Here is a 13494-nt window from a genome sequence, read left to right on the forward strand (position 1 = left end):
CCTCAATATGGCATCGTGGTTATGCCAGTGACACTGGAACTAGATAGCTATGAATCATAAGCGCTTAACCTCCATCTGTTCTCTGAATCATTATTCTGTTTGCTTGCCCCTTAATTAGCTTGTCCTGACGCGTCCCGGCCCGGGCATAATAAAGATGTTTATAGACTTCTAACACGGGTTCAGGCATATTTATCCTGAGAATGAATTGAACTGTAACAACATTCATTGGTACCTGGTGTATTAACCAAGCCCTCCATCACTACCCTCCGCCACGTCTTAATCATTACAAAAAAAACGACCAGCTTATCCTCGGTAGCTCCTCTGTTTACGCAGAGAGAGGCGCCCCTTGGGAGATGTAGGTCACTGTGGCCAGCTGTACCCTACTTCCTGCTGCAAGTGGCCTATCAGCAGCTGCCCAGCAGAACTGGCCTATCAGCCGGCTTTGTGGGCTTTGTTGTCCCCCCTGTAGCACGCTGCAAGGTGTTGATCCCAGAGCCGGCGGCGGCACGGCCCCCGACTGTGCCTGTCTTTGTGCCCGACGACTGCTTCTGAAGGACACGCACACACACACACACACAGGCTCCACACATGCTTCGCTACAAACGTTCATGTTCCCTAGGCAAGGCATTTACAGTCAATTGGTAAACAGATGTACCACTTGTCAAACGCTTATTTCCGTGATTGTACACACATCACAGCTATACCAGGTGTGTTTCATTGTGTCTTTACTATTGTAAGGAGAGAATTTCAGGAAGACCCTTAAAAAAAAAAAAAAAAAAGACCCTTCAATGAAACACAGAAACGTGATCAACACATGACTGGGCTTTTGGCAGTGGGAATCACAATGAAATGCCCAATGATATATTCACTGATGCTTAATACTAATGGAGCTCTCACTGTGTGACATGGACTCACTGCAGACATGACTTGGCCGTAAGCAATATTTAGGTTTCTATGAAGACACAGGAAGTAGTAGGTCACAGTAGTGTGTTTCACAGTTCTACATTCAGCCATAAAACAAGAAGTGAACACAATGTCACTGAAACTGTTGATGATATTGTACAAAATAGAGTCAACCAGCGTTCGAAGATACTAACTTCCAGCAACTCCCCATGTAAATTCAGTCAAATGTCGACTGGGGCTAGAGCAAAAGCAGATATATCTGCGTACGTAGAGTATGCCACGATTTCCACACACATTCAAGAAGGGCAGTACAGGTGGATGGGATAAAAACGTAAGTGAAGCACCTTTCTGAATTCAGGGACTTTCCCAACCTTTGACGGGGGCACGTGACGTGGCCGGGAGGGGTATGAGGACAGAGCCAGGGAAGGGACACGGGGGGTAAGGACAGCGAGCAGTGTGGATTTCTTCGGCATGCTCATGGCCCAGTCTCCCCCACCCCCCCACCCCTGTCTCATGTAGCGCTGCTATGCTTACACACACTCTGGAAGGCTGAGCATCAAATGCACATGCAGGCAAACATGCACACACACACTCACACGCAGACTGAAAGAGTGAAGGGGCAGTCTCGGCCAATGTGTAACCGTAATGAATCACCGTCTGTCTTTTTGTGCAAAGTTTTTGAGACTCAATTATCCAAGGACTAGGCACTGTATGAAGTATCCAAGAACTGGGTAGTGGCATGAGTGACGTTGTTTGGATAAGCTGTTTATGGAAAAGAAATAGGCCTAAAAATATGATCATGCAACGAAGGATGTAGCCATGAATACCTATAGTTATTTCTTTCAAATGCAAACAGGTCATCCACACATTTGCACCCCAGAATCAAAAGAGCAAACGTGAGTAGAATCTGTAATGTTATTACAATTGTTGCGGTGTAGGCTACACAAAACAACTCACTATGGTTTATCCCTATATAGACGATAAGGATTTGATTTACTTCCTGGACGACATTTCAATAGGGGAGTTTTTTGGGGGCGTACTGTTACTTTGAAGCAAACTTTCTTATCGCTATTACAGCCCAGATAAGGCCAGATGAGCAGTGATGACTGCTGGAATAATATTGAATCAGCTTCTATCAAAGGATTCTCTTCATGGATGAAACGCTTGCTAGCTATCTAACAGCAAGACAATATCAAGACCATTTTATTATGTTGGAGAATGAATGCAATTACTGATGCCAAAACTCTTCCTGCTATTGTCCATCATTAAGCTAATACAGAATCAACTAACCAACATCATAATCACTGACTGCATCACGGGCATTAAGGGCATGAGGACTGCACCGTCTATGATTCTTGGAATCTTCCTTCCAGACAGTTTTGTATTGTCATTGAGGAAGCATGGGAGAAATCTCTTGGAAGTCAAATCAAAAGGTCACATACCTGGGGTGACCCAGGGGCATTGTGGGTAAAGTGGGCGGTGATGAGCCCAGTGGTAATCCATTTTGGCGTTGCTTTGGCGTTGTGTGTCCGGACCTGACAGGTGCGTTCTCAAGAGCCACTTAGCCTACCCCTTGATCCTGGTCCCAAACTAAGCTGGCTTGTATTTCAAATCAAAGGACCCAGTCGTTGCAAAAATAACGACCTTTCTTTTGCTTTTCGACTTCTTCTCTTTCGAATTGGGAACAGGTTCAGAGGAATGTGGACCCCGTTTGCAGTTGTGTTTCCCCTCAGGGTGTAGTGCCATACAGTTGCTCCCCCCGGCTATGCGCCAGTGCATCACCTGTTACTTTTGGAAGGGTGTCAACTCTAAAAGCCTGTTTTATGTCACTCAACAGGTTGACATCTTGTCTTCAGGAATATTTGACACAGATAAGGGGGCATCTGTTACCTGTTCATCCATGGGTGAGCAGACCAGTGAGATATGCCTTATCATATTACATGAGTTCTCACGTCTTATCCTTGCCAAAGTAGCAAAAGTATTTTAAGGTAGGTAAGGGTAATTTGTAGGGCTGGAAAACATATTCAAATTAATTACATGCTTTGTATTGAATTCATCAGATAAAAATTTGCCATAATTTTGGCAGATGTGTGAATCAATGAATACTTAGATGTTATAAACATTAAAGCTAAAGATCTCTTTCATTTGCCATATATTCAGATTCAGTTCGAACCCATGCCCCTGCGGTAAGGCCTTAACGTAGGCGGTACGCACACTTGAACAGGGCGCACATTGTGTCGCCACCGACTTCTTTCTACAATGAATTGCTTGAATTGAACGGGTAACTTCAACACGTGCTCGTCGTTTTTGTATGGAGCATGGTGGAATGCTAGCACTGGCTGCTGAGAGGAGGAAGCGTCACATCAACTGAGTGGTTGTTTCCTGTCCAACAGGATGTCTGAACACGCTCACCGGGAGATCAGCTGAGGTGAGGAGAGTTAGATAAACCAGCCCAGCCGTCCGCTGTCTCGCCAACACATCCTCAGCAGTCGTCGACAAAAGTGAGAGGTTCCCGCTAAAGGGCCAGTCGATAGCAGACACACATACACGTTTGAAAGAGTTCTGTAGATGTCTCCCCTCTTTGATTTATTAGCACACGTCTGTGTTTTACCTGGGTGTTTTACCTGCTGTGCATACAATATAGTAATTGCATATGCCAAAAAAGTGACGGTATTGATTCTATAGCATTAACTAATGGAACCACCAAATGGAGCAGCGGTTGTGACCAGATGCCACCTCCAGGCCCCTGCCAAGGGTCCTGGATCGTACCATTACATGAAACGGGGGAATGAATCAAGGGGATTACGGTCTCGAGGCCATTTCCATCACGCTCTGATCTTTCTCATGGGTTCAGTGGGAAATCCATGACCCTCCATGCTGCTTCACAGGCTCGTCCTGCCCAAGGCCTGACTACACACAAGGAAGCAGCTAAACCCATTTCTCAGCTCGGTGCATCAGCTGTCTTATTTGATCCAGCCCGGCTCACACAGCATAGTGTAAGGCTTAAAACCCAGTTTTTCTGGTTTCTCTTTCTCAATCCTTTTCCTGATACTTGTAATGATATCCTGGTTCCTCAATGTGGTTTCTCTCCGTCTGTGTCTTATGCTTCCAATGCCATGCATGTGGGCTCAGAAGGTTCTGGCTTTCCAGGCCACTAAAACAACTGGAGACATGCTGACCAGAGGATCATTAGAGGAAGCCCAGGCAGCTAATTAACCGAGCGCTCAACCTTTTAATTCCACCCTCCCCCCTCCACCTTTTTCTCTCTGGCTGCACACATCACATCTGTCTCCCGTTCGGGCGGTGATCCAAGCATTCCCGGGTGTCCAGGGCGCGAGGTCCGTCTCCTTTTCTGGAAGTTTCTTTTTCTTCCTTCTGTTCTAGAAGCTGGTGAGGCTACATGCGTTTCCCCTTTCCTTCTTCTGTTCTCTCCCTTGTAATCGCCCACCACTCTGGGCTGTCGGCTAAGCAATGGATTATACCAGTACCCCCTACAGAGCTAGATGGTACCACTGATGGATTGAAGGGCTTTAGGGGTCAGATGGCTGAGCGGTTAGGGAGTCGGACTATTAATCAGAAGGTTTTTGGTTGGATTCCCGGCCGTGCCAAATAATGTTGTGTCCTTGGGCAAGGCACTTCACCCTACTTGCCTCGGGGAGAATGTCCCTGTACTTACTGTAAGTCGCTCTGGATAAGAGCGTCTGCTGAATGACTAAAGAGCGTCTGCTGAATGACTAAATGACTAAGGGGGAAGTAAAGGGCTGATGAGGAGAATATCAAAGTTTGAGGAACTATTATGTCACGTATTACTTAAAGAGATGTTTTTGTGGTAGAGCCTGGTGTGTATGCGCTCAGTCAAAACAGTCAGACCCCATAAGTTCTGAAAGTCCCGAAGACGACGAGGCCAACTCAGGATCGGAAACCCTGCTTTTAATCTGTGTGTGTTTTTGAGCCGGGCATGGCCGGAGGCTTGTGTTTTACACGAGAAACGTGACCCATAGACTGTGCGCTCGGCACTCGAAAAATGCAGCTTGCGTTTGGGCCCGTGTGTATTTAAAAGAAATGCCAACCGCTGTCTGAGAAACAAGAGTGGGCTACGCGTCCATTAGAGAGAGACGGCGTGTCAGTGTCGTATTATGTCAGTGTTGTTGGCACAGGTGTGAACGTTTATGTGATTCTGTGACATTCACTGGGACTGTACGACATTGTGGGCTTGATATTGATGTGCACGTCAAAAGATGTGTGTGTGTGTGTGTGTGTGTGCGTGGGCACTCATGCTGTGTCACCACATCCCCAGCTGCTTTTGTCTGTGCTAATTGATGCTTCGCATGTAACAGCACACGCCTGACACATGCCCCGGCCATGCCCCAAGGCCATCCTGGGTAAAGGGCGTCTGTGTGTCACTGTAGCAGTCACTCAAACACCTATCAACAGAAAAACGAGAAAAACCAGGGGAAATAGCACTCGCTACGAACTAGCTATCGAACACAGAGATGTTTGGAAGGAGTACATCCCTTTTGAATTTTCGAATTAGATAATCAGTGGGTAATTTGTGAAATATCATCATCTCAGGCAACCTTTCTTCGATGTTGGATCTGAATGTTTCATTTACACATGCGACGAGGCCCCAACAGTCAAGTGTGTTCAAGTGTGTGAATGATATGGTTAAGTGGAAGGAAGGGCGTCAGTTGCACTATGTGACACACACACCTCTTGATTTTAAAGAGCTTGTGCAAGTAGAGAGGGACATACATGCATACATTTGAGTATCCTGTTCACTCTCTCCTAACCCTCGTCCGTCCTCTCTCTCTCTCTCTCTCTCTCTCTCTCTCTCTCTCTCTCTCTCTTCTCTCTCTCTCTTTCTCTCTCTCTCTCTCTCTCTCTCTCTCTCTCTCTCTCTCTCTCTCTCTCTCTTTCTCTCTGATCTCTCTCTCTTCCCACCCCCTCTTCCTCTGCACCACGCCTCTCTCTCTCTCTCTCTCTCTCTCTCTCTCTCTCTCTCTCTCTCTCTCTCTCTCTCTCTCTCTCTCTCTCTCTCTCTCTCTCTCTCTCTCTGTCTCTCTCTCTCTCTCTCCTCTCTGTCCTCGCTAGCCAGCAGGCGGCAGGGCTAATGATATTTGTGTCTTAATAGCTGCTGATGAACTGAAATAGTAGACTCTTGAGCCTCTCTATTTACTTGCCTTTATTAGTGGCCTGCCTGCTTGAGTTATGACCCTGCCACATGCACATAGTTGATGGGGAGGAACTAGTTTCTCTGTCCTTGACGTCACATCCGTAACGCTATTCACACAGGCTTTTGTTGCATTAATATGACCGTGACCGGTTTAGTCAGTCCTTAGTTTGATTTAGGTCCCTGTTTGATTGTAGGATTATTCAATGGGATTTAGTCTTGTGGTGAAGGGATTAGGTGATTAGGTCATGCAGAGGTAGTCCTAAGTGTTCCATTACTGTGTTTTGCTCATATTAAAGGACGGTTGGGAAAGCTATTACTGGATTAAAAATGAGAATCCTGAATGGTTATAGGTCAAATGAGCTCACATGCAGTAATGTGCAAAAGTCTTCGGCACAATAAATAATGAAAAATTCAATCAAAAATGCTTTAAAGCCTAAACAAAATTGCCCTTCTACACTGCTGCACAAATCCAGAAGGTAAAAAAAGGAATAGATAAGACATTTCCTAAGACTCCTGCGCAGTACTGTGTTTACTTACATCTGCTGAGATCATTTCAGATGTGCCAGGTTGAGAATCCTGGAGCGAAAAAAGACGTGGACTCGCGTTGCTTTTTCGTGAGGTGATGTCTATTTCTGCGTATGGAGTTTGTTCGTATTCCTGTCTGATCCCCTGTCTGTCTGATCCCCTGTCTGTCTGTCTGTCTGTCTGTCTGTCTGTCTGTCTGTCTGTCTGTCTGTCTGTCTGTCTGTCTGTCTGTCTGTCTGTCTGTCTGTCTGCCTGTCTGATCCCCTGTCTGTCTGATCGTCTGTCTGTCTGTCTGTCTGTCTGTCTGCCTGTCTGATCCCCTGTCTGTCTGATCCCCCTGTCTGTCTGATCCCCCTGTCTGTCTGATCCCCCTGTCTGTCTGATCCCTCTGTCTGTCTGATCCCTCTGTCTAACTGATCCCCCTGTCTGTCTGATCCCCCTGTCTGTCTGATCTCCCTCTCTGTCTGATCCCCCTGTCTGTCTGATCCCTTGCCTGTTTGATCCCTCTGTCTGTCTGTCTGTCCCGCCTCTCCCCACAAATCATCTCACCACATACAGTACATCCATTCACTCTCACCAGAAGGACAGAGTGCATGTGTGTGTCTGTTGATCTGCTATGTTCAGGGCCCATGTTTTAATGTGTGTGTTCTTTTTTGTTGTTGTGTGTATGCTTGTCGGAGTGTCTTTTGAAGTGTGCATGAAAGTAACGTGTTACTGGTTAACTCACCAACCCCCCCCCCCCCCCCTACCCCCCAGCTACCATTGGGTCTCATGGGAAAGATATTCCTTGCTCACATGATTTCCAGTCAACTTCTCTCTGGCTATTCTTTCTCCCAGCCCTCGGTTACAGCAGTCTTCAACCTTGTTTTGAAACCGAATAACCGGATTTAACATGCTTGTATGTCACAAAAGACTTGGGCCCAATTTCCTGATAACGTGGTCGTGCATGCATAAGGCTACATGCACGCGCAACCTCACTTTTTAATGATGGAGGTAGATCTGTTTTCCCAAACCATAGTGCATTGTCAGTCTGTCGTTAGGGTTGCTATCAAAGGTGCTTAGTGGAATCGTATTCAGCCATCCGTAGTCCAATACCCTAATGTGTCTTCAAAAAGGTTTGTCAGAGTAAGCTTGCCAATGTGATTTAAAAGTGTTTTGGCATCCAGACCCACAGGTACCACGACCAGGCCACAGACTCTTGAAATGACTTATTACCATGGCGATACGTCATATGAAGAGTTCATGCCAAGGCAGGAGATCTCCCCCCCGCTCGTCCACCAGCACTGATATCGTCCTCGTTTTCTTCATCCCGCGACAAATCACAAGAGGCTCAGAAGAGAGAGGCCTAGGAAGTGTGGTTAGATGTCTTATGCTGGCGTCCCTTTGTAGTCACGCAGTGACAGGAAATAAACATGCCAAGATTGAGTTGAAAAGTCTTTTGAGAAGTGCTGGCCTCAACTATCTGTTTTAATTGAAGTGTGTGTGTGTGTGTGTGTGTGTGTGAGAGAGGAAGAGAGACCCTTTGCCATTGTTGGGTTTTACAAGATAAGCCACTTCCTGACAACTGGCAGCCCAGTGTTCTATTAATATCAAACATCACTCTATTTTGATCCTCCTCTGGGTCTTACTCCGGCAAGTGTTTTTATTTAACGCGTGTTCCCCGGAAGGCTGTGTCACTGCGGGTCACTTCCTGTTCCAAAGTTCCCCATTGTAGCGTTTGCTACTCACTGAAAACTGTCCCACTCAGGCAGAGAAGATGACATCTGTGGAGAAAAGAGTGTGAGTTGAGTTTTTCGTCTTTATAGTTTGTGTCTCACCGGGAAGCTCTCCTGATAGCTGTCAGAATCCCAAACTATTCCTCCTCACAACGCTTTTGATATTCGTTTTTTTGTTGTTGTCATAGAATGCACCTCATGAATGTTGCTTGAAAGTGCTAAGTAGGGTAAGGCAAAAAGAGAGAACTCAAATATGGCTAACCAAGTTGTGCTTTCTGTCTTTGTGGTAACAAGGTAACAACAATAACATTGATATTGGGACCACAAAGAGACCACGTAGCTAATATACTGATCCGTGTTTCCCATGTGAAATGCATGCAGCACCCTTGTATTATGTACCTGCTGAAGCAATCAACCACTCATCCAAATGGGGCATGTAAATTAGGAACCATGTAAATCTCTTTGGCAAAAATGTCGGCTAAACAAATCGATTGCGTAACAAGCATCAGGTGCAGTTCAGGGTGGACACTGGGACGAACGGCTTCAAATCCACCTCAGATGCATAGCCCCCTCATTCGCTCCTGTCACCTAATGCTCTGTAGGTCCCATTCAAGCATTCCCCAATTAAGCAGAACTTTTTTCCCCCCTTGTCTCCCGCCCTTGAAGTTAGCCAGGGCCCGTGGTCCAATCAGTGGTCTCAGTTAGCATTCACACGACCGGGTGGAGGAAACTCTAGCTAACGTGTCAAGTCTTGTTTCAGAAAACAGATCCCACATCAAAAACCCAACAGGGAGGGCAAATGAGCCACACCTCGCTGTCTATTTCAGGACCAGTAACTAAGTACAACCCAACCCAATATGTGACTGTGTATGTGAGAATGACAGTACTGGATATTGTTTGACATCTTGGCTCCGTCGACGCTCGGACCAAATGGGCAGATCGATGCGAAGGTTTCAAATGCAGTTCTTTCATCACTCGTTGAATATTTGAGAGGAAAAGTCTGGAACAATCTCATGGAACTGCGTATCTTTGTGGGTTTTGTGACAGTACAAAGATTCCCCCGGGAATCGGTGGCTTTTGTCTTGGCAGATCTCGAGATGTGGGCCTGGATTAAGACAAGCGACCAGCCCCAGTACACAACAGCTGTGCATGTCATAACCTGACATCGGTCTGGCTCGGCGTCTCTGTACAGCGCGCCCACGCGTCTGTCCGTGCGAGTGGCTGCACGGAACGCTTTGCGGCCCGTCGGCTCGTGTGTGTTTGTGTGTGCGCACGGGTCGGGTTTTGTCTGTGTGTGTCTCGTCTGCGTGCGCGTGGGGGCCGTGTGCTCCTGTGGCGCTCTGTGTGGCGCTCCTGTGTGTCTCTGCGCACGCGGCCCTCGCTGACGCGCGCGTCCGCTCGACTTCTGTGGCGGTTCCCTCCTCCCACACGCTGTTCTGGAGCGTAGCCAGCGCAGCGCTGCTGGCGAAGGGAAGCCCGCTGGAGTGATGGGCTAATTTGCCGGGAGAGGGATTCTCCTGGATCCAAACAGACACAGTGTGGTCGGTGGGAAGCGTGAGGGGAATGACAACAACATACCAGACGAGCAAATGGAAACACTGCAGCGAGATGACGGGGGGTTTGGGGGCATGGGAGAGTTTGGCATGGGGGAATGCGTTAACCCTCATCAACCTCTGAATCCCAATCCAAGTCCCAAGTCTCGGGCAGCCTGTGTATTTGTGTTTGAAGAATCGGAACGGATGATTTTCTGAACTGTGATTGAAGTCTGTGTTCTTGAAATGTTGTATAATGTAGTCATTATTAGATCCTACCAATTTGGCCTGAATACAATTTTGACGATTGCGCAGAATGGTTTGAAATCCCTTTGCAGGTCAACGTCTGCGAACAGTGTCCTCCCTATGCTGCAGCTGTTGACATCCCAAAATATTCAAGTCTGTATGCAGCTTCAGCTGACCTTGACCTTAGTTTGACCTTTGACCTTTAACCTTCTACCCCCTCCCCCCTGGCAGACCCGTGTCTGACGGTGAGGCCGCCATGCATAGGCGACGCCGACCGCTTCAGCCTGGAGGCCCTGCACCAGATCCACAAGCAGCTGGACGACGACAACGACGGAGGGATCGAGGTCAACGAGAGCGTGGAGGTAAGGGCCGCTCGCTGACGTCGCACCCTCACCCGCACGTTTGTCGACCACAGCTCACCACCGGCGTCTTCCACGAAAAGGCTTGAAAGCTGCTTCCAGAATTCTAGGTTGTAGGTTCTGGGTACCGAACGTTTGAGTCGGTTTAGTTTTGCTTCCTGCTGTCTGGTGTTCCCTGGTCCAGTGCTGGCCGGGGAGGAGAGCAGGAGAGCAGGGACGTGGCAGGTGAGGGGGCGCTAACGGCCTCATGATTCGTAGCAGCTTATGCGCTCCTATAAACCTCAAAGTAAAAATATTTAGAGGTCATTAACAACTTAATGAGCTGCAGTCTACTGCGGTCCAGAGAGAGTCCCCGTGAGAAACGGACAGACAGAGAAAGAGAGACACAGGCTGGAAGAGAGACAGAGACAAACAGAAAGAGAGAGAAGAGAGAGAGAGAGAATAGAGAGAGAGAGAAGAAGAGAGATAGACAAGGGCAAACATGGAGCTGCATATCCCAGAGTGATTGACAGCATCTTACAGGGGGGCTGACCTGCACTGATCCTTGTGCCCACTGGCAATCAACGCCGTCTTAGTTTTCACACACATTCTATTTTGTGTGTGTGTGTGCGTGCGCACCTCAGTCTGCCTGTGTTTGTTTATCAGGGAGCTGTCTCTGTGTGTGTGTGTGCGCCAGGAGTCACTTTGGACCCTTATAGTCGGTGGGGGTGTGAGAAATGGTTATACCATCGCCCTTGGTCCTGGGGGGCATCTCTGTCCGCCGGAGGAGGGGCCGCAGGGGGCAGTTGTTTTGGACGCTTATGGGCCACTTTGAGATCCCAGAGGCCTACTGGAGAGGGTGTCTGTGTGTGTGGGTCTGAGAAAGAGCGAGGGGGAGAAAGAGACAGCGGTGCGTGCCTGCGTGCGTGACCGCCTGCGTGCGTGCGTGCCTGTCGGTCCGACCAAAGGCGGGAGTTCTACCCTCTGACTTTATAAGGGCAGAGAGAAGAGTCTTTCACCGGCCCAAAAGCCTCGAGTTGATGTTGGCCCCTCGTCGCCCGCCGAGGATTTCTCAAAGGCTGCTATGTACCGCTGTGGTCGCGAGAGGGCGGGTTGAGGAAGTTTGTCGTCTGCAGACACCCAGTCAGTCACGGCACCAAGAGAATGGTGGACGAATGGGTCGTCAAAGCGTTGCAGAGTGGTAGCAACTCAAAATCCAAGAGCCACTATTGAACCAAAGTGCCGTCTGGAGCGAGATCTGAAGTGCGAGAAACCACAGCTTTTAAAGGGGAAACACCATGCCCAGGTGAAGACCATGGGACGGGGGGGGGGGGGGGGGGGAGGGGGGTGTTTGACTTGGGTTGAGGTAAGGTGTTGATAAAAGGGGGGCTTGGAACCCTGTTGGAAGATGACCTCACTCTTGTCTGCTCAAGTGAGGAAGGTCACCTCCCCTGCCTTCCCCCACACCACTTCCTGAAAAGCCTCCCTCCCTCCACCACAATGTGATAGTGATACCTGCGGCCCCCCCTTCACATACACCACTTTGGAATCTACACTCACAGACACACACATATCCCCCTTTCCCAAAACTTGACACGCTGTCCAGCACATGGCCATATTTGTAATATTAGAGCTGGGTAGCAATACACAGTTTTTTCCATAGCGCGCATTTCAGAGATTCTTCGACAGCCATGGTGGATGAAGTTGACTGGTGGCCTTGTTGTCACATCCAGAGGGTTGGAGATATACGATGACAATGTCACCAGCTAGCTGGCCAGCACGTAGAAGGGGTGGCTCAGGACATGGTTGTGGTTCGATCTCCTTTTACCCAGGCAGAATGACAGGAATGGCTATAGGGTTCATTAGTGTGAAACGACTGGTTAAGGTTGAGGTAAAGGTAACTGATCAGTGAGATATGCATCTACTGACTGTCCCCCAGAAAATGACTCGCTTAAAATGATCTGTTGCAGTTGTTGATTATACTTGGTACCGGTAACTAGCAGTTTCCAGAATCCCAAATTCCTGCACATTTTCCGTAATTTCTTGAGAATCATTAGTTTCACTAGTTATATTTGATCTTCTCATACTTTTTAGAAAACGTAACAATGGAATAACAACGTCTTACCAAGAGAAAGAGAAGGACTCAAAGTCGTGTGTCCTGTAGAGTGGAGGATTCGATCTGTACAGAACTGTGGTCCACCTCTTTGACCCTCCTCTGTTTCAATTCTACGCACACACGTGTGCATGCTTATGCGTACACATGCACAGAGGGTCAGGAACTGGTGAGAACCTTCCGGTGTGTAGCTGCTGCCCCAGTGCCGACCACCAACATAGGAGCTGTGGCTACATATTCAGTCTTACAAACACAGATGAACCCACCTTTTCGACAGTCTCCACTTTTTATTTCACCCCCCCCTCCGGACTCACGACACAACACTCACTTTTATGCACTTGCCTTGTGAGAACATGAGAGACATTATGAGACCATTGCACACCTACAGTATGTAAATGTTTTGGGTAAAAAACAAAAAAACAAGGAAGTGCGTTACTGAACGAGGATTTGCTTACTCAGAATGAGTATTAGCTTAATGCTAAGATGAATGCTATATGAAGCATTCATCTTAATGCCTCCTATAGTGTATATCGACTGCCCCTCTCTGCACATCCCTCCCACCATAACTCTAGTCCTAACCCAGACACTGTGGGGGGTGAGTTTGGGACGAGTCTACGCCGGGGTCCTAGTCCTCAGTTAAGGCTCTCTCCAATCTGCCTTCGCAGGATCAAGTTGCCCTCCCCCCCCCCCCCCCCCAAGACCTGAAGCTGTGTCCAACAGGGAAGGTAGTGTGTGTGGGTGAGAGTGTCCGTGTGTGAGTTGAGTTCTGTAAGCTTTGAATGGCCCCACAGTTGACATCTTGAGAAAACCCAGGTGTGTGTTGAATATGTGTGTGTGATCCCTGTGAGTGTGTCTACTACTATTCCTCACGACCCTGTCCTCTACCGAACAGAGATGCCTGACAAGGACAAGCTAACAGGCCCCTATCTATAGGTGAGTGAAGACCTCG

General features: G+C 48.1%; 1 protein-coding gene across 1 annotated transcript in view; it reads left to right on the forward strand.

Moving 5' to 3' along the window:
• The window catches only part of stim2b (stromal interaction molecule 2b), a 31886-nt gene that overhangs the window by 6062 nt on the left and 12330 nt on the right, over positions 1–13494 (forward strand). The window contains 1 exon segment of the mRNA XM_047048923.1: positions 10326–10456. Within this exon segment, the coding sequence (XP_046904879.1) occupies positions 10326–10456 (131 nt within the window).

This window comes from Hypomesus transpacificus, chromosome 25 (assembly GCF_021917145.1).
Source record: "Hypomesus transpacificus isolate Combined female chromosome 25, fHypTra1, whole genome shotgun sequence".
Taxonomy (NCBI): Eukaryota; Metazoa; Chordata; class Actinopteri; order Osmeriformes; family Osmeridae; genus Hypomesus; species Hypomesus transpacificus.